Source organism: Neophocaena asiaeorientalis, unplaced genomic scaffold (genome assembly GCF_003031525.2).
Source record: "Neophocaena asiaeorientalis asiaeorientalis breed wild unplaced genomic scaffold, Neophocaena_asiaeorientalis_V1.1 scaffold49, whole genome shotgun sequence".
Lineage (NCBI taxonomy): Eukaryota > Metazoa > Chordata > Mammalia > Artiodactyla > Phocoenidae > Neophocaena > Neophocaena asiaeorientalis.
The window spans coordinates 4199924-4221669 of record NW_020172456.1 but is presented as its reverse complement, the minus strand read 5'-3'; the positions used below and the strand labels follow the sequence as shown (position 1 = coordinate 4221669).

Sequence of the window (21746 nt, the reverse complement as noted above, 5' to 3'; positions counted from 1 at the left end):
AGGATGGATATACTTCTGCATATGAACTACATATGCATCCTTTTTGGTATCTCTCTTCCTCTTGTCATTTAAGGAATATCCCTGTCCCCTCGAATTTTGGACTTGTGTGACTTATGTTCTTTGGGGTACACATATCATGCATCTTTTGGTGTTAGGGTTTAGAGGTACCAGTTAGTCACACTCTCTCTTCTTGGAGTACAGACTAATTGAAAAATATTCATGGGAGCGAAATAGGCATGTGAACGTCTGCTGTGTTGGTGGTAAAGCTGGCTGGGAATGCATGGCCTGCATCTAAGTCTCATTGCTTCTTTTGTCTTGAAGTGAACTTACCTCCCCAGGTCCAAGCAGAGGAGATGGGTTATTTTGGACTCTTCCCCCATGGCGGGCAATGCCTGCCTCAGTAGGCTTAGAGCACAGAAGTGGCACGAATACAGAGAAGGTGTGAGGCAGGTCTTTTGTGAGAGTCTAAATAGGAAAAATAATAATAGCTAACACTTAATGAACATTTCCCTTCTGTTAGGCCCTCTTCTAAGTGGAGCCTCTATTCTGAGGTAGGTACTGTTATTGTTCCCAGCTTTATAGGTGAGGAGACGAAGGTACAGAGAGGCTAAGTAACTTTCTGTAAGTTATGTGGCTGCAAATGGTGAGATTAGGATCCAGACCCTGCAGTCTGGCTTCAGAAGCCAGGCTCCTCACCACTGTGCTTTGTGGCCAAGACAGTGGGCATATGCACACAATGACCATTTCCCAGGACCACCCATGGGAGAAGTCACTTCTGTGAGGAGGATCAGTTATGACACACAGAGAGGACAGCAAGACAGTTTTCTTCTCAGTAAGTCCAAGAAAAAGACTTTTCCTGTCTTATAGGTAGAGGAAGCATGGAGAGAGGAAGAGAAATTTTTCTCTAGACTTCCTGACATTTGATTCTTTTAACCTGTTGGACCTAGTGGTCTGGTCTGGTCACACAGTGCGGTGTTCATCCTCTGGGACTTGCATCAGGAATGGTCACAGGGTCTCTTGCTCCCACCTTGGGGAGGCCATTCTTCTGAGAGCACTTGTTTACCCCGCTGGGACCAGTGATTGGCAGTTCAGTGTTTGCCCACAGAAGGCTCTGAAATGGGTCAGAGTAGAGTATTCACTAGATGAATTAAGTTAACTTCAAAGCTACAGTGCACTCAAAGCTGAACATTTATAGTTAGGAATTTTTGTTATGGGATTTTTAGCCATGTTATTGAAACCTCCTGTGCCTTAGCTTCCTCCTCTGTAAAATGGGACTGTTACTAGTACTGACATTGTAGTGTTGTTGGGAAATTTAAATAGGTTAACACATGGAAAGCACTTGGAGTGGTGCCTGATGGGTACTTAATAAATGTGCAATAATATTTCCTATTTCAAGTTATGTAGAGATGTATAGTTATATAATAAAAGTAAAAAATTGTGTAATAAGCCAACATGATAGCATAAAAATACTTCAACTTACATGTTAGCAACATAAAAGCATTCCTGATATGAACTCCCTGCTGTTGAATTCCTATTGAGAAATCAGAGTCCAGAATAATTTCCTAGTAAACACTAAAGGGATATTAAGTTGAAAATTACCTTTCTCCTCTCTGCTATCTCTTATTCTGTGGTTCTTCCCCACCCTTTGGAGGCAGTTTGAGGGCTGGATGCTCATTCAGAAGATTGGATAGAGTTAGAGTTCCTCCATGCATTCAAGCCTGACCTGTGTTTCAGTAGAATTGTTTCTTCAGCATATTTTTTAAAAAATAAATTTATTTATTTCATTTTATTTATTTTTGGCTGCTTTGGGTCTTTGTTGCTGCGTGCAGGCTTTCTCTAGTTGCAGCAAGCAGGGGCTACTCTTCGTTGCGGTGCGCGGGCTTCTCTTGTTGCGGAGCAGGGGCTCTAGGCACATGGGCTCAGTAGTTGTGGCACATGGGCTCAGTAGTTGTGGCGCAGGGGCTTAGTTGCTCCGCAGCACGTGGGATCTTCCCAGACCAGGGATCGAAACCCTGTCCCCTGCGTTGGCAGGTGGATTCTTAACAACTGCGCCACCAGGGAAGCCCCGTTTCTTCAGCATATTATTCAAACTCTTATAGTTTCTACATTCTAACAAAAATGAATTCAAAGGGTCAGTAGCACAAATAGAATGAATATAGCTGCAACCCAAAGCTACCACATTGAGCCCCAAGGCAGTTATTACAGGCAAATGATGTTCTTCAGTCTCAAAACAAATCCCTCATTGCTGTTGCCTCCCAAAGACCACAGCGGGGACTTATTGTGTGGTAGAAGAGGGACCAGGGAAGATGTGATGGTAAAGAGGAAGCTTCTTGGTTTCAGTCCTGCCAGGATGCCAGTCATTCTTTGCCAGTAGTCCAGAGTCCGTGACCTCTACACTTAAATCCACTGGGGAGAAATCCAGCATTAGTAGGTCAGTTGTGTTGCTAAGTTTACATATTAGGGGAGAAACTTGCCTCTTCCTACTACTTCCTCTTTCAAAGAGACATTCCTCTTCCTCCTAAAGTCTGTTTTAAGTTCTCTTCATTTCCTCTGCTGTCTACCTAGCATATTATAACTCAGAAATTCCCTTTTCTCCATGACACTTGTGTTCCTGACCTTCCAGTGCTTGCTTGAGCACAGGCAATAAGACATTTTTGAGAAGGCAAGTGACATGAACAGGTTGGCCTTTAGGAAAATAACTGCATGAAATGAATTGGAAGGAGCAGGGGGAAGAAATACAGTGGTCGCTTTGGAAGTCATAATCCAGGTAAGAAGTGTAGTTAGACTGAGCTAGGTAGCTGGAACAGAACGGAGGCAGTGGAAAGAATGGTAGAATAAACACAGTTTACTAAGTGGCTGTGAGTAGTGAGGCAGAGATCAAAGGTGTGAGTCTGAGAAGCTGGGAGGAGCATTAAGTCTTTAACCAGGGAGTGTAACGAGGAATGTAGAGCAGGGGTCCCCAACCAGAGCAGGGGTCCCCAACCCCCGGGGTTCCTGTTAGGAACCGGACCGCACAGCAGGAGGTGAGCAGCGGGCGAGCAAGTGAAGCTTTACCTGCTGCTCCCCATCGTCCCCACTGCTCCCCACCACTCGCATTACCGCCTGAACCACCACCCCTGCCCCCCACTCCCCAACCCCTCGGCTGTGGAACCACGAAACCAGTCCCTGGTGCCAAAAAGGTTGGGGACCACTGACGTAGAGGAAAAGTGTTGAAGGGCAAGAGGAGTGTCACATTTTGGACCTGGTGTGGATTTGAGGTGCCTACAGGCCTGCATGTGGTGATGTTTTGCAGGCAGTTGTAAAGGCAGTTTTGAGTTCTGGCCAGTTATAGGCTCTGGAAGTTGCAGATATGGAGGTGGATGTTACTACCAAGGAAGGGAAAAAGGAAGAGAGGAACTACAGAGAAATCAGAGGGGAGAGAGACCTTGAAGATATGAGCAAGGGAATGAGGTCCCAGAGGAGGCAGGAGAGGGTTTAGTCAAGAGCCCAAGTAGAAGGGTGAGCTTCAGGAAGGAGGGCGTGTCTCTCCCCTAAAAGGAGAGAAAGAAGAAGGCTAAATGGTCATCCAGGTAACATTTTAGATGGAGAGGAAAGCAGGTGAGTGTGTTTATGTTACAGATTCCCAGCCTTCTTGGTGAGAGGGTGATGAGGGCACATACCAGGAATGAGGGGCCTAGGGATGGGTTTGGGTGTTTGAGAGGAGCAGAAAGGCATGTGACTAGCCTGTGAAAGAGCCTTTGAAAGGGAACTGATAAGGAACAGATATGAGGATTGCCTGAAGACTCTAGAGAGACCAGCCAAGGCAGATCTCATGAATTTGTATAGCTTTTTGTTCTAATAAGAAAAAACCTGAAATCCATCTCTGTAGAGACCTAGCCCAGAGACCAAACACTGCCTCAAGAGATGTGAAAGCCTGGATACTGCCAAACTGTTCCCAGTAATTAAAATGTGGGGCTTGGAATATACAGACCAGATCTTGCTAGATTCCTGGTGCCACTGTTGCTAGTGTAACAGTATATAGTACAGTCGGAGGTCTGTGACCCCGAAGAACCTAACTAAGAATCTTGCCAACTGCAGCCACTCCCCAGCTGTGGACAGCTTTCTAAGCAGGGAGAAGGAAGGCAGGGTGGCGCCAATATCAGAAAAGCAGAACTTTCCCCCCACGCCCTGGCAGATTTCTGTTTACTTCTCACTGCCCAGAATTGCATCCTCTGGTCATCTTTAGTTGCAAGAGAGACAGAAATAATTCTAAGGAATGAGCAAAACTTTAATGTCAGCCAGTTAATTTCAGATGACTGGATTTCAAAGTAATCAGTAAATTTATAGAATCATAATAGTAGGATTATGAGAGATCTCATAATTCAAATGACTAAACCTCGCATTTTAAAGATGAGACTGGATAATTTAAGCAGATTGCCCGGAATTAGAAAAGTCAGGATTAGAACTCAGATCTTCCTACGCCTGGTTCAGTGCTCTTTCCATTAGATTGAGCATGCTGCCACCATAGGACCGGGAAGGCACCAGAAAGAGCTGCAGGCCCTGTCTAGTATATCTTTATCCTGACAGGCTGCCAAGCTCTTTGCCTTGCTTTGCTTCTGACCCACATTTTTGGAACCTGTGAAAGAAATCAATCCTTGTTCTGAAATACAGCAAATCAAGGAGAAAGGCCTAGCATGAAGACACTTTTTTTGATATTTAGAATTTCAAGAACATGATAAATGTGAAGCACCAGAAGCAGCAGAAACTTCTGATAAGCCTAGTCCACAAAGTAAGATTTATTAAACGCGTTAGATGGCAGAAGTTGCATTTAGCTAGATTTTCCCTGTTCTGAAAACGAGCATTTTCTGCGTCCGCTTGTCACCACGGGGGGTACTGTCTTCAGACAGGTCTGGTCATTTTCTTCGGCACTGCTGTATGTAGCTCCCTCACTTCCTCTTTGTGAGCTCGGTGTGTCTAATTACTTGCTTAGGGCCTGCCTTTCTGCTGTCTTTTCACTTCTGCATGCCCCATACTAGCAAACTGCGTAACACAGGTTGGGTACTTAGAAGTATTGAATGAATGAATGAAGTTTAAAAATTTTTGTAATTTTTTTGTTTTATTTTACTATTAATTGTTCCTTTTGTTCTCAAACTATTGTATCCTCAGAATTTGGGGAAAATGGCAAAATGGAAAAAATATATAAAATGTATATATATATGCATATATATATATGCATCTATTCAGTGACTTCAGTTTATAGAGATTTAATTTGTCTTATATAAATATGCCATCTATTGCAGGAATTTAAAATTATGTAAATTATGTAGGTAATATAGTCACGGTACCCCCCAAAAAATACAAAACAATAATCAGTGAGAAGCCTTTTTTCTCCTCTTTTCCTCAGTCATCCAGTTCTCCCCAGAGGTGATCAGTGTTATTAGTATTTTTACATATCCTTCTAGAGGTATTCTCTGCACTTACTGGCACATGGCTTGAGTGTGTATGTGAATAGATGGGAGCATACAATACCCAGTGCCCTGCACTTTACTTCTTAACACTCAACAGTCTCTTTGAGCTCATTCCCTCTCTGTTCCTTAATAACATTCTCATTTTGTGTGTCTGCTTAATATTTCATTATGTAGAGCAGGTGTCTGCAAACTACAGCCCTTGTGTCACATCTGGTCCTATGCCTTTTTATATGTATCCCATGAGCTAAAAGTGATTTTTACATTTTTAAATGCTTGAAAAAAATCAAAAGAAGAATAAAATTTCGTGGCATGTGGAAATCATAGGAAATTCAGTGTCCATAAATAAAGGTTTTTTGGGGCCCAGCCATGCTGCTTTGTTTACGTATTGTTTCTGGTAGCTTTTGAGCTACAATGACAGAGTTGAATAGTTGCATGGCCTGCAAAGCCTAAGCTATTTATTATCTGGCTTTTTACCAAAAAATAGTTTGCCGGCCCCTCATATAGATGCAATATAGTGTATTTAATTAGTTGATGGATGTCTTTTGCTATTAAAATGCAGCACTGAATAATCTTGTACAAAGAATGTTTCAGTATATGTGAGCAGGACTAGAGAATACATTCCCAGAAGTGGAGTTGCTCATGGAGTTTTACATTCTGTGTGGCACATGACATTTTTTCTAATTCTGTGAGGTCACATCAAGGGAAAAAGCAGGGGAGGGTGGCGGAGAGAAGGCAAGGAGGTCTTCTTTCTCTCCTGGTGAAATGGTTTGTGGCACCGACACAAGTCAAGTTCCTGTTGGGAGGCCTTGAAAAGACAGTTTGGCTCCTATCAGAGGGAGAGTCCTTTGTCTCTGCTTCTCTCTCGTGTCCACTGACCTTCCCTAAGTGGAGGCCGGAGCCATCTGCAGGCCTCTGGGACTCCTCATATTGGTTGTGTGTTTTCTTTTCCTATGATCCAAAGGTATTTAAAGCGTAAATCTGAACCTGGGAAAGGAACAAAAGTAAAGGGCACCTTTTAACCACTCGTCAATTATTGTCCTACCTTTCCACTCACATTGTTTTATTTAAGGCGATTTTTTCTTATAAGCTCAGAGAAACTGCTTGAGGAAAGTAACCATATTAGGGAATCTGGCCTTTGACTCACGTTGTCACCGTCTGCAGTGTGAGCCTCTGGAGGTCCTTTAGTTAAAGGAGGCGAGGATATCAAAAATTCGTGAAGGTTGTTTGTGACAGTAATAGACTAACGTCCAGATATTTGCCTTATTTTGTCTTCATCCTCTCATTCAAGAGGGGAAATGGTGGAAGAAATATATTATGTAATATTGCCATCTCTTCCTCTCTTTCCTTTCTCTCTCTTTCTCTGTTTTCATTTTTAAGGCTAGTCCAAAAATACAGGTTATTTTAGTTGCTGTCCTCCACTTATAAATTTGGAAAATTCTTTGGGTACCTGAGTAGATAACTAGTGTTAAAATTTAAGATAATAAACTCATGTCCCTTCTTTCTCTTTGTTTCTTTCTCCCCTATTTTGTCTCCCAATATTTTGAGCAGATTCATATTCAAAGGACCGGGGACCTTGGATAGTAAAACCAGTGGCCTCTTCCAGGGGGCGGGGTGTCTACCTGATCAACAATGTAAGTATGCAGCGGGTGGCATACTTCGCTCTGTGTTTGTTCTTCCCTGCTTCACCCTTTGTCTTAGCTACTAAGTCTGCATTCAGAAGTGTGATTTGAGGATGGGTATGAGTCTACTGTCACCTGACTGGCAGTAACCTCCTCCCATGCCAACAGTTACTCTATGGCTGATAAGTCACTTGATTGAATTTGGGGGGAGGGCAGCCTTTGGTGTCAGCAGAAAAGAGGTACTTTTTCTGCTTTCAGCATTCTGCCTTGCTAATTCCTTGGCACTAAGCATTAATTGGTAGCACATACATTTAGTTCCTATTGTGAGGAGAGCTGTGGGTTCCTGCCCTCAAGGTCATCAAGCAAATTAACCTTAATCTGGCATGGCATCCTTGCTGCTCCTGGCCCCCTCCGTCCCCCCTCTTCTTCTTCCTCCTCCTCATCCTCTTCTTTTTTCAAAAGTCATTAATATCTTGATTCTTTGCAAAATCCTCATTAAAAGTTGTTTTTCAGTTGAATACATATACAAAGTAAATGAAATAAAATCCCAACCCCACTCACTGGCTAGACTAACAACAGTAGTAACCTAATACAGTTGATTTATGTTTCTTCTTTTCTCAACTTTACATTTTGTTTCTAATTCTCAGTTTGATATTCACTGCACTCATATCACCCCCTACCCTTCCTTCCACATTACATCTCTAGCTTTGATTACTTTTTATTATTTTTATATTTTAAAGGTTTATGATATTTACATTCTCTTCAGTAACTATGATTCAGTTTCTCTGCTTTATCTATAAGTTGAGTAAAAAATTTTAACTCAAATAGAAACTTTACAGATGGGAATTCTGAAATTTAACCAATATTTCAGTCTGGGTCTTTGTTCATTCTTCCTCCTGGACCTTTGGTCAGCCCTTTCAATCTGGAAGCTAGTGTTTTTCTTTAGTTCAGGAAAAAATCATTCATTTTTTGTCTATGCTTCTGCTTCTGGAACTCCTTTTTGAGGCATTCTGGGTGTTTTCTTCATGTCAACTTTCCTCTCATTTTAAATTCTCTGTCTTTTCCCATCTTTATCTTCTGGATCACCAGTGTGAGCTCTGTCCATTTTATCATTCATTCCATCTACTGTATTTCTATATTGGCTATCGTAAGGTACAAACACTCTTACTTTCTCATTTGCCTTTTTTTTTTTCTTTTGTGATAACAGCCTGTTGTTGCTTAATAGATGCAGTTTGCTGGCGGGTCTTTCTGAGGATACGAATTGAAAGTTTTTTAAAGTTCTCTTTTGTTTCACCAATTTTCATGGGATCGTGTTTTTTTTTTTCCTGCTGTTGGGTTTTCTCAATTTCAGTGACCTTAGATGTTGAGTCACACTGATGAACAAGACTAGACTGACTGAAATTTTGACGGCTGGCCTGGGTTTCAGTGTAGGACTGATTCCCTAATAACATCTCACTGGACAGGAGGCTGACTGTGCTTTGTGTGAGAGCAAAGTGTGTTGAATGTCAGGCCGCACCTTAGGTGGATATGGGTGAGGAAGCGTGCTTCTTCCTTCCCCCTTGCCAAAACAGGGCCTGCCTGATTGTGGATATAAAGGAAGAGTTTGGTGATTTCCTTGTGGGGCGGTGCTACCTTTCCTCTCTCTTCAACTTTGTGTCTGCTGTAAGGATGCAGTGGCCTCAAGTTCCACTCCTCTGTGGGATCCCTGTGCCCACCCACAGAAGGTGTCCTCCCGAGACAGTTGTTAGGTTTCATCCTGAGGGTAAAGCTTTGGTTGCTGGAGAAGGCCTGTTGGCCACACTGTTTTAAATGCTGTTTGTTATTTAATTAATTATCTGATTCTTGTCTGTTGGCTCCCTCTTGCTCTTCGTGTTAGTTCACTGCCAGCATGGAACTTCTCAGAAGTCTCCTTGGGAAGATCACCCTCACCTCTGATATTTGGGGCTGGGGCTTCTTCTGCTCTGTTTCCTCAACCTGTTCCTATCTTCTTTCTGTCTTTCAGGATTTCCTTAAACCTTTGGTCTTTTGTTGGCTCCTTTAACTGTTTTCTAGCCTTGTTATCATTTCAGACGTTTAAAAATGTCTACTCTGGGGCTTCCCTGGTGGCGCAGTGGTTGGGAGTCCGCCTGCTGATGCAGGGGACGCAGGTTTGTGCCCCGGTCCGGGAGGATCCCACATGCCGCGGAGCGGCTGGGCCCATGGGCCATGGCCGCTGGGCCTGCGTGTCTGGAGCCTGTGCTCCGCAGCGGGAGAGGCCACGGCAGTGAGAGGCCCGCGTATCGCATTAAAAAATAAATAAATAAATAAAATGTCTACTCTGTCCTTACGGTGGGACCCTGGAAGGGAAGAGGGGGAGGCCGATATGCCATGTGTGTGGTCGGTACACCATCCCAAATTCCCCAGTTCTCTTTCTTTTCACATGGTCTGAGCTATTTCCTATATGTGCAGAAACTAACTTTCTAAGGGGTCTTTCATATGGGAAAATCCTTAAATTCAGTCTGGACTAAAAACTCTACAGTAAACACTGATGGCCAGCCCTTTCATGCTGAAGAAATATAGGCTCTGGTTCTGAGGCAGTAGCTATACAGCCCCAAGCCCAGGCTACAAGTTCTGCTACCTGACCCTGGGTCACTCTGGAGGGCCTTTTGCCCTGGGTCTCTTATGACAGAAGGCACTGCTCATAAGCCTTGGATCTCTCTTTTCTTGTCTCTCTTCTGACCTTGGTGTGAAGGCTCCTGTCCAACAGCTTTTCCTTCAGCTTCGTGCCAGGAGCTCCAGTGTTGTTTGAATCTCATAGACGGCACTAGTTTGGGTTTGGGTTTTAGCTGCCAAATGGAATTGCTATTGAAAGTCAACTGTGGTACAAGTTTGCTTTTTATTTTCTTAGACATGAGTCAAAAAGAATAGGATCTATTCCCAGCTCATCTGGGACTTTTTTCTCTTGGAATGCTCTTTTGCCCTGGTGATTTGTTATTTTAAAACCAACATCATAAAGAATAGAAAAGTTAAACTTTCTTTGGTGGGGCTGAGAACCCCATGCCCTGACTCTTCCCTGGATGCCGCGCGCGTCTCATAAAGGGGGTGACAAGTCTTTAGAGAATGCATTTGGCAGGCTCTCCTTCTCCCTCCCACATCTCCCTGGGCTGACTCCCTAGAGACCCCCTGCAGAGATCAAAGTACTTGGCAGGACCCTTTGCCTGCCACCTCCCGCTCAGTGAAGCTTTGGAATGAGTCTGATTCTTTGAGGTCTTTGGTGGAAGTGCCAGACAGAAGCCTGGGAAGATGCCAGCAAGCACCAGGGGAGCTGGCAACATGTGGACATAATGGCAAGATATTCCCATTTTTCTCCAAATCTGGAATTTTATCACCTTTTACCCAGACCTACAAACCATGCAGTTAATACTCCTCTCTCCTTCCTTACACACAAGGCCTAACCATCTCCTCTTTTCCATACCTGGATCCTTTCCCATGGAATATGTGACCCATTAGCCAACTGGATGAAGTAACTCTTTCCAAGGCTGCTGCCTGCTTTCCTTTTAGATTCAAGGGGGAGGGAGAGGGAGTGCTCCAGTGGAGGGTCTGCAAGCAGAGCTAGTGTGAGTGGGTGAGGGATGGGGGAGGGAGGGCAGAGTTAGGTGTGAGGGCCAAATAAAAACATCTCTCCCTGTCTTCCCACTAGAGTGAGGAATGAGAGGGCCTCTTATTAAAAATTCCCCCTAATAGTCATAACCTTTTGGAAAATATCTGCAAATAGCAACTTTTACCATTATGAGAATAGGATAAAGGATAGAAGAAGGATTACTTTTATGTAATACTGAAGAGAGAGGAGTGTGAGCTCCTACAGATGGAAGCATCTTGGCTGATTGGCGAACGTGGTCTCTTAATGATGTGCTTTTTAGCTCTGAAAATACAGCATAAAGGAAAAGAGTTGTGTTTGCTCCAGCTCCTGCAGTAACCGTGACTAAATGCCATATTTTCCCAATTTAGTATATTCAAATCGAGGAGGGAAAAGATCTGGTGTTTTCTGATTAAGGTATGAATTTGATTTGTGGAAGTCAAATTTAGTCATCCTTGTCTCACACATTATTCATGGTAAATAAAATACTAGTGTTTTCTCTGAGATTTTGAAGTATCAGGAGAGTATTTTGGTCACTCTTTTCACTCCTATATTTGTGAATATAATTCCGTACAGCTCTCTTGTTTCTATTTGTTTATGTTTTCTTAGGTGCTCTCCATTTTTTCTCATTGTTCAACAAATATTTAGGGAGTCCCTGTTGTGTGCCAGGTGCTGCCACTCCTTAAAGGCTTTTCAGGAATAGGGATCATCTCCTAATTCTTATGTATCTTCATTATAAATCAGTGCACTGCTCTGAGCAGAATGGTGTGTGGCACGTCGTGAGGAATGCTGTTGAGTTGTGGAACTCAGTAAATGGAACCACATAGATACTATTGAGTTTGCAATAATAATGCTAACTGATATTTCTTGAGCATCTACTATGTGCCTACCACTGTACCTTCCAAATATAATCTCACTTAGACTTTATGAGAACCCTAAGAGGTAGTTACTATTCCTTCCATAGTAAGTGAAGATTTTAACTCGTCTTGCTGATTCCAGAGCGTGCCCTCTTAACCACTGTACCAGTCTACCTTACAATAACTTAACAGATACCATGAGCTTTAATCTTAAAGTTGAATTAGAAAAATGGATGGGTTTCCAACTTTCCCAACAATTCAGATTCTTGCTTTAGCATACTTGGGAGGGCAGTTTGAGCTTAGAATTCACATCATTTAAAATGAGTTAACTGGGGATGGATGAAAAGGAGACAGGCTTGAAGATGTCAAAAATTTCGTTAGTTGCTTATCAGTATATTACACTATACAAAAAAACTGTACTCAAACAATTCTTTTCTTCCGTGAGCTTACAATTTAATTACTAGTGCAGATAGAAACGAGAGGTATAGACCATTGAACAAATACTAAAGTTACCGAAATAATGTAAGAGATTATGTTCTGCATAATTCAAAGGACAAATGTATATGATGAGGAAGAGAAGAGAGGAAATGGGCATGGATGTTAGATGTGTCATAGAGTGAAGACCATTACCATTGCAGTCTCTGGTTCCAAGTAGAGTTGGGTGGTTACATATCTGTTGTAGCCCGTAGGTGTTACTTAGTAGAAAAAGAGCTGCAATTGTTTAATTTTAGGTTTGGAAGCCTGCAGCTTGCTTCTTTGTACTGTGATTGCACCAGTTCTTACATACTAAGCTGACTCAAAATAGAGATAGTACGTGTGAGAAACTGATCAGGAAATGGTGTGGGTCACCAAGTCCAGAGTATGAATCAGTAGTGATGTTGTAGTGTCTGTATGATGCATAGAGATGGCTTGTGAAGTTGTGTTCTGAGTTTGAGATGGCAGCAGTGGGAAATGAAAGAGGAATCTCATTATCTTGACCCCGGAGTTGCTTCTTGTGGTTGTGTATGATGTTATGGGTCACACAATTATCCTTATTTTATAACTGTAGTACTTGGGATGGCAAATGCATTATTATAAAGGCAAACTTTTGGGTTTGGACAGTTATTTTAGGTCAGAACTTGTGAGAAAAGGTGCAAATAGTGCTTAAGAATTAAGCTTCTGAGGCAGACTGCCTGGGTTCAAATGGTGCTCTATCACTTACTAGCTGTGGGACTTTGAGCAGGTTCCTAACCCTCTCTGACTCTTCCCTCATCTGTAATATTTGGATGGTGTTATACCTACCATGGGTTGGACGAAGATTAAATGAAATAATACTTGTGAAGGGTTAGAACAGTGTTGGCACATAGCAAATCTTCAGTACATTTATTAAAATTTTTTTCCTGCAAATGTTAATAGTGTTTCTGTTGTTGCTACTATAGCTACTATCATCACAGTTATCATTATAGCCACTTCCCTTTTGGAGTTCTTTTGTCCTGTATGGATTGTGGTGACTGACAACTGATTTTTCTGTTTTAGTCTCACTTGGAATTGTTCTTCTAGATCTCTTTCCACTCTGCAGCCTCACGTCTTGCACTTGGAGGTGTGCTGCTTTGTGTTCTTTTAAATTCTATATATTTGCTGTCCCTCTACTCAAACATCAAACTCTGGGAGTAGGGATTGGGCTCTGTGAGGGCAGGGATTGCATTTGTTTCATTCATCACTGTATCCCCAGTGCCTTATACAATACCCATCATACTCACCATTATTGATTGTATAGACAGCTCTTCTTCATTGAAAAAAGTATTTAAAAGATCTAGTTCATTCTTTACCTGCAGTGGCATAGCAAGCACTATTGAGTGAGTCAGTGAAATATCCATCCCATTTCACAGGGAAAATGCCGGGATCCATTGTGGAAAGATCTGTAAGTTCTCTGAGCAACTTGATGAAAGCCTTCCTGTAAGAATAATGGTACTATTCTAAAATATCCAACATGCTTTACATTTGGGAGGAAGCAAGTTTTAATTTATTTTTTAAGTAGCTTTTATTTTCTTGGCATGTAAATATTTAATATCACGTATATAAATCTTTGAAGCTGTTTAGGCTCTATTACGAGAGGTGCTGTGTAAATTTTGTTTTCCCCCATTATAATTGGATTCTCACAGTGTTTATGGAAGTGGTGTGTTATATGGCCAATTAATATATGGGAAACTTAGAGGAAACCTTTTCTTAGAGTTTTAGTTTTCCATATTATCATTTCTAAATGGTTAAGAACTTTGCTTCTTTATTGTAAGTCAGGATTCCTTTGCATTTCTACCTTTCATTCTTCTCTTTACTCAACAGCCAAACCAGATTTCCCTGGAAGAGAACATCTTGGTCTCCCGTTATATTAACAACCCCCTGCTCATAGATGGTGAGTTGTGATTAGGTCTTTGACTGGATTGGGCTAGATCGTACTAAATTTTTTTTAATGTTTTTATAGTCTTCTCTATTAAGTCTTTATTAAGCTAGTGTGAAATTCTTGGCAACTGTGGCTCCAGAGATGAAGCTGGTTCCTTACCTACCTCATGGTATTATTTTGAAGTTGATTTTGACATAATAAAAAAGAAAGTGCTTTATATGTTACAACAGAAGCAAATATATATGAAAACTGTACAATGCATGTATATATATATTTACAATGTATGGTATAATTATTTGTCCTCAAAAGGGAAGGTGTGTGGGCAGTGTATGTTTCATGGGGAGAGGAGGACTGTCTTTCATATTTCTTTGTTACATTGTACTATTCCTTCTGTAACAGAAGACAAATGAGCTTAGCTTTACCTGTGTACCCCAATTTTTTTGCCAGATTTCAAGTTTGACGTGCGCCTCTATGTGCTTGTGACTTCCTATGATCCTCTTGTCATCTATCTCTATGAAGAAGGACTGGCTAGGTAAGAGACCTTGAGCGGAGGGTGTTTATTCGAGTTGACCCATTAAAGAGTGTATTAAGATCAGGTTGTTTTTTTCTGTTGTATTCAACTCAGGAAAATAAGAGTGTCCCCAGATGGGCTTCAGATTACAGAAATCAGTCTTATCACTTCACAGTCTCTCTTGCATATCCACGCATATGAACAAGCATTTGTATGTAAACACACACCTTTCCCAGCAGGGATCCAGGGTCACATTGTATTTTCATGCAATGGCAATTGGTATGAAGATCCTAGGGCCACTGTTGTTCACAAATGGTCTAAAAAGGAAAAAAAAAAAAAATCTCACATGTGTATACCTGTTATATACCAAGCATTTATTTTAATGCTCACAACAACCTTAAAGTCGATGCATTTTTGCAGTTGTGGAAACTGAGGCTTTGCGTAAGGGAACTTCAAGTCACTCCCTTGAGGTCTCCAGCAGGTGGATAGTGGAGTGGGAATTTGAACCCCTGGATCTGACTCCAGAGCTGAAGGCTTGAGCTGTTTCATGCGGTCTTGTATTTAGGGTGGGCATTAGCTGCTTTTTTTTTTTTTTTTTCACCTACAAGCCTGTAATATATTTTACAGTGATTATATATATAAAATATATATATATATTATATGTATATAATATATATTATATATATAAATATATATATATTTCTGTTTTTCTTGAGGTACTTCTTAAGTTTTAAGGTAGTGTGACTTACAAAATAAAGTTCAACTTATAATAATTTGAATTTTCATTTCCCATATCCATAGGATTTTACAGGTGACTGTTTTTTTTAGACCCTTTAAATTGTTTAAAATAAGCATATAACTTTGGTGTGCTTGTGTTCTTTTCTCTCACAAAGCTTATATATATATATATATATATATATATATATATTTCCCCCACAAAACATATATATATATTTTACCAAAGAACTCTGAAGTTCTTTTTATGCATAGTTTTCTTATAGAGCATAGCAGTTTAGGAGGTGGTTTGCATCTGTAAAAAGCATGGCCTATATATGTTTCTGTATTTTAGGAAATGTACATCAAAGATGGGAAATACCGTGGATAAAAGAAGGCTACATATTTAGGTGTAGGTGCTTTGAGACATATCATTGTACTCTGACAACTGTTCTTTTAGAATCGGATTTCAGTTATTTTTTAGACTAAAATTTTTGGTGCATCGTGTGATTAGAGTCAGAGGGTGAGAACAGTTAACCAGATTCTACCTGGTTGAGCTATGTCTTCCCTTCACCTCTAGGTGGCAGTGACAGCATCTATAAGCATGGTCACATTCTTAACTAAGATTTGAGTTTGAACCCTGGGAACACTGAAGGCCACGGAAGCTCCCTAGTTCTGGCCTCTGGTTCCTTGAAAATTGAGGAGGGAGAAAACTAAAATATTTCTCAGTTTTTAGTTAAAGGGCTGAACCAGGTATCTGGGCACAAACTGCTAATCTAATCAGATTTTCATCGGAAAGAAGTTTTCTGTAGTGTTTTTAGACACATGTGCTCTCATATTTTGAAGTATAGGGATAAAAGCTGAGTCTCCATATTATCTAGAGCAAAAAGAAGGTGAAATAAGGCCTCTTACTTCTGCTCAGATGTATAAGATGCTGAGGATTTTCCATTTTGTAATATGAGATGTCTGAGCTTTCCCTCCTTAGTATCATGAGCTTCTTCACCCTTCTCCCTCCACTCATCCTCACCCAGCTTGTCTCCTGTACCCTTCTCGGGAACCGATTATGTCCTGCCATGAACTGGACTTCTTTTTTTTGCGGTACGCGGGCCCCTCACCGCTGTGGCCTCTCCTGCCGCGGAGCACAGGCTCCAGACGCGCAGGCCCAGTGGCCATGGCTCACGGGCCCAGCTGCTCCGCGGCATGTGGGATCCTCCCGGACCGGGGCACGAACCCGTGTTCCCTGCATCGGCAGGCGGACTCTCAACCACTGCGCCACCAGGGAAGCCCTGAACTGGACTTCTTGAATAGGGAAAAGACCTCAAGTTTATGCTTACTGTGTGTCTCAAGGATATCATGGCAGTATGTTCTGCAAATTATTCCAAAGGTATTTCACCCACAGTATTAATAGCCCTTGCTGTTGGTAAAATTCGGCATTGTTCTAAAGCCTCACTGGCTCAGATGCAAAATGAGAACAATACTAGTATTTATTATAGGACTTACTGCAGATGCCAGTGCTTTGGCTATTGGCTGTGTGTTGGAAGTCAGAACCCACTGAATTGAGTAACTCTTCTCTTGCCTCCAGCAGGAACTGAGTATATATATTTATATATTTTAAAAATGGATGCTCTTTCTTAGAATAATTTGGAAAACAAATTTGTAAAAATTTGGATTAAACTGAACCAAAAGAAAAAGAATTTTCAGGGTTTTGGCTATTTTACCTAAAAGTATAGGCGAATATAAAAGCTTCACAGTAGTACATTATGACAGGCTATTAGCCAGTCCTGCAAGGGGTGCATTGCTCTGCACAATAACTTCCATGTGCCTAAGTCCCTGTGTCTTAACCACTGTGTATCTTGGCACTCATCTCCTGCTTCTTAATCCTCAGAAGCCATTCGACTGTCTCATTACTTTCAACAATAGTCTACAGCATCTCCAGATCTGCAGCCTCTAGTAATCTTGGGTCACGTTTGTTTTAAATAGACATTACTGAAGGTAATCAGTTTGGGATGAGATCACTAGACCATTTTACTTTGAGGCTCAAAAAGGAAAACCATAATCTTTCCTAAAGAGACAGAACTGGTGGCAGTGTAATTGGTTTCCTTCTTCAGAAAAGAAGGGTCTTATCCCATATCACTTCTGTTTGGGGCCTCAGAATTCATGTTTAATGACAGAAAGATTAAGTTGATTTCATAAGACGGTTCTGTGAAGTAAGAATTTTGTGTAAATTCTTTACCTTCTTAAATTTACTAAAGAAAATGACCCTAAATAGTTTCTTTCTAGATTAATCATTTCAGTTGTCCTTGCTTTATTAACATAGGAAGTAGAAAGACTCTCATTATTTTCTTATACGTGGGCACAATATTGAGGCGTTTTAAAAAATTGTCTTAGTGGTGTTTGAGTCCAGTGTTTTGCCCCTTCCTACTTTTTGAGTTTCATGTGTATGTTACTGTTTTACACCAGCAGGGGGCGCTCAAGTTTCCAGAGAGGGGTGCTTTTCTCTACCAAAATGGTGTAGGGTTTTTTTCCTGACAGAGGTGGAATCCAAAAAGACTTTGTTCTGGATTTTACAGTTTTAGGTGGATCCAGTATGTGGTCTAAATGATTTGACGAGGCCCTTTTTTGAGACAAAGCTAATAGCCAAATTTTCACTGAAACAGGAAAAATTTAAAGTTGAAAAAAATTAAAACAAAATTGAGTTGAAAATCGAATGTGCTATCATATTAGAGACCCAAAGATAGGTAACACTGTCAGCTGCAGGGAAATGAAAGTGCTCGTCCGGAGAACTGGGAGAGCTCCATCCACACGGTGGGTTGGGAAGATGGGTCACTGAGAAGGCCCGGGTCAGGGACCGCCTCTCTTCTACTCAGCCATATTATTCAGTGGAAATTCAGAAGATATCCCAAAGCATTTGTAATGCCTCTGCCTTCCTCCCCACCCCCAGTTACTTCTTCAGTAGCCTTCCTTGCTAATTAACACTGGCTCCGCAGGGATATTTACCTTTTCTCTGCTGGATTCCTGTGGTTTTGAAAGAATTCAGGTACTTGCCGGTTGCCAAGGAATTCAGATTACCTCACAGGCCGCACACTGTCCAGAATCTGCCATAGCAGCAAGAGGGGGAAGAGACACCAACAAGGGGAAGAAAACCCTCTCCAGTGCTCATTGTCACCCTCCCTGGCAGGCCCTTAACTGTTTGTGAAGTTTGAGTCATTTCTGGCTCTGAAGACCAGGGGATCAGGATGGTAATCCCCTCCCAGACGGCTCCGCAGGGCGCTGCCTAGTCACTGCAGCACTTTGGCAGTCTCCCGGCCGCAGCTGGTTGACAGCAGATCAGAGAGCTCTTGGGCCTCTTGTTCTCTTCCATAAGATTTTTCTGGGTCAGGCCAGGATGAAACCCAGTGGCTCCTGGCAAGGCTGCCTGAGGTGCTGTCTCTTCATCCTCCAGGCCTTTCTGGTGCTGAATGGTTACACCTGCTGAAAGATAACACAATGTGCCAGGGTCTCCTGAGAGTTGGCCTCCCTTACTTTGTACATTTGTAGTGAATGTTTGTTAGAACATGTAGCTATCAAAGCAGGGTTGGGGGGTTCGGTTTAACTGTCCTACATCTAGACTCTCTATAACTCTGACTATGGTGTCGTATTCGTAGAAGAACAAAGTAGTTTTTGAACAGGGGAAGAGAGTTCCAAAGACCCCACTAACTCTGCTTTCCTTCTTGTTTGAGTTCCATGTTGGTAAAGTTCCTGAACAAGCAACTCAGCTGTAGTTTCGGTTAGTGCTTATCAGGTACCTACTATATGTCTAACATTGAAACCCTTCCTTCACATACACATTCAAGAGTTTGAGACGATTATCATCATTGTATTGATTCTCACTGAGAAACATTAGAAAGGAAAAAGGAAATGTAGTTTTTGATTTTAGAATTTGTCAGAATAAAGGTAATCTATATATATTTTAATGTGGCAAAAAAAGAGAAAAAAGGGCATATAGTTCTCTGTTCATCATAGGTGGTGAAATAGAGCTCAGGGTTTCAGATTTACAAAGAAAGTAGGAACCCCCCCATTCCTTTTTTCTTTTTTTTTTTTTGTTTAAAGGTCAAGGCTATGAAATTCTGTCATGAGAACTTTTCCTAAATCTTGATTTCATTAAGAGGGAGGTTCAAGACTTAATTCATCATGTAAATTTCAGTATGTGTTAGGAGCAGTGTTTGCAAACTTGGTTGTGGGCTACCTAGTAGAGAATTATCTCTTTTAGGTGTTTCTAATAAAGAAATTGTGTTGAAGCTTTCAGACCTAAATAGGGTGAAATTTGATATGTGAAGATCTAAATCACAAGTCACAAACTTAAATGCTTACAAGGACATTCACTGAAAAGTTTGGCCCAGTGGAGACTGGAGAACCAGAGATCACATGTCCCACCTGAAGGGTATTTACTATTCATTGGCAGCAAATCATTGATATGTGGTAGTGCTGTGGTCTGAATGCTACCTCCCAATTTCATATGTGGAAATACTAACCCCTGAGGTGATGGTATTAGGAGATGGGGACTTTGGGAGGTGATTAGGTCATGAGGGTGGAGCCCTCATGAATATGATTAGTGCCCTTTAATATAAGAGGCCCTGCAGGGATTCTTCACCCCTTCCACCCTGTGAGGACACAGCAGGAAGGTGCTGTCTGTCTGCTTGCATCTTGACCTTGGACTTCCAGCCAACAGAAATAAATTTCTGTGATTTGTAAGCTACACACTTTATGCAGTTTATAGTATTTTGTTATGGCAGCCTGAATGGACCAAGACAAGTGGTATTGCCAGATCTTCTGGTTTTTTAAGGGAGGCTGAAAAATCTAGATTTTTATTGAGAAACTTTTGTTTGTAAACTTTTAATTTTGAAACCATTTCAAAGTTATGGGAAAGCTGTAAAACTAGTATGAAGAACTGCCTTTTAACTTTCCTCTAGAGACCACAGTCAAATTTGGCCATCTGTCCTGATAATGTTCTTTATAACAGAAAGCTCCAAATCCAGGATCACATGTTATATTTAGTTGTCAAGTCTCTTCAGTCTCCTTTGATCTGGAACATTTACTCTGTCTTTTCTTGACTTTCATGACTTTAGCATTTTTTAAGATTTAGGCCGGTCATTTTGTAGAATGGCCCTCAATTTGTGTTTGTCTGATATTTTTTCATAATTAGACTGAGGTTATGTATTTTTGGCCAGAATGTCACAGAAGTGATGCCATGTTCTCATTGCATTAGATCCGATGGTACATGATAACTATTTAGTGGTGTTTGAGCACTTAAGACAATGTCTGGCAGATTTCTCCACTGTAAATTTACTTTGTTTTCCCCTCTGTAATTAATAAATATCTTATGAAGAGATACTTTGAGACCATGTAAAATCTCATTCTTCATCTCACTTTCACCCAACAATTTAATATTCATTGATGTTTCTTGCCTGAATGAATTATTACTGTGATGGTTGTGGAATAATGATTTTCTAATTCCATCATTCCTTTTACTTTTATTATTTGGCATTTTACTCCCAGGAAGAGTTTTCTCTCCATCCTGTTCATTTATTTATATACACCAATGTGGACCTAAGGATTCCTGTGTTATTTAATGGGTTGTAATCCTTTACTATCGTGATTCATTTTGATGCTCAAATTGTCCCAGATGTGGCCAACGGGAGCCCGTTTAAGCTGACTTTTGTGTCCTTCTGACATGTCCCCTCATTCTTTGAGCACAAGATATTTCAGGCTCATCTTCTTTCTCTGTCCCAGCCTGGAATCAACTATTTTCTCCAAGGAGCAGTGGTTGCTTTTAATGGAGGATAGTATTTAGACATACAGATCCAGGTGCTAGATATGCTCATTGCTCTGGGGTGTCTCTGCTATCAGGTCCTTGCAATGGACATACCTAGGAAATACGTGTATAGATATACGTACATGTACACATACATACACATTTACATCTATATTTATTTCTGTATCTCTATATTGAAAATCAGGAGTTCATACAAATACCTCCAATTCTAGCTCAAAACTACAGTATTCATTCTAGCTTTTTCCCTTTCCATATTTTTTATCTTTTTTCCAACAGTGAGAAATCTGACTTCTATTATCTTCACCATATTTATTTACTCAGTTCCCTTGTATGTAGCCAGTCTCCCAACCTCCCTGTCACTACCCCATTCAGATGCCCTCCTTGTGTGGACTTTGACCCTTGTGGGGCACCACCCTGCTTAGATAACCTCCTTGTACTGCCTCTGGGCTGCCTTCCCGTCCTATCCGCCATCTTCCTCACATGGGCCCTGGCTGCCTCTGGGTTTCAGGAAGGAAGGTCTGAATTTTAAATGCTGGCCAAGTTATTCAAGTTTAAAAACAAAAAACAACCTTTGTAGGTTAATCGGAACTTGATTAGTAGGCCAGATCTAAGACTAATGGGACCTCTGATCTAGAAAATAAGAAGAAAATGTTGGAAAATGGTGATCAGAGCTGAATGTGGTTTGTTTAATCCAGATTTTAGTGAGAACCATAAGCTCTTCCTGGGTTAGGAAGAAAGATGAGCATATACACCTGCCTTTCCTCTACATGGTCTTCTGCATTCCTTGTTCAGC

At 41.2% G+C, this 21746-nt stretch overlaps 1 protein-coding gene across 1 annotated transcript in view; it reads left to right on the top strand.

Annotated features, from left to right (window-relative positions):
• The window catches only part of TTLL5 (tubulin tyrosine ligase like 5), a 306995-nt gene that overhangs the window by 33993 nt on the left and 251256 nt on the right, over nt 1–21746 (top strand). Inside the window, exons 7-9 of the mRNA XM_024737788.1 lie at nt 6996–7078; nt 13859–13928; nt 14364–14448. Of these exons, the coding sequence (XP_024593556.1) occupies nt 6996–7078; nt 13859–13928; nt 14364–14448 (238 nt within the window). The remainder of the gene's footprint in view (nt 1–6995; nt 7079–13858; nt 13929–14363; nt 14449–21746) is intronic.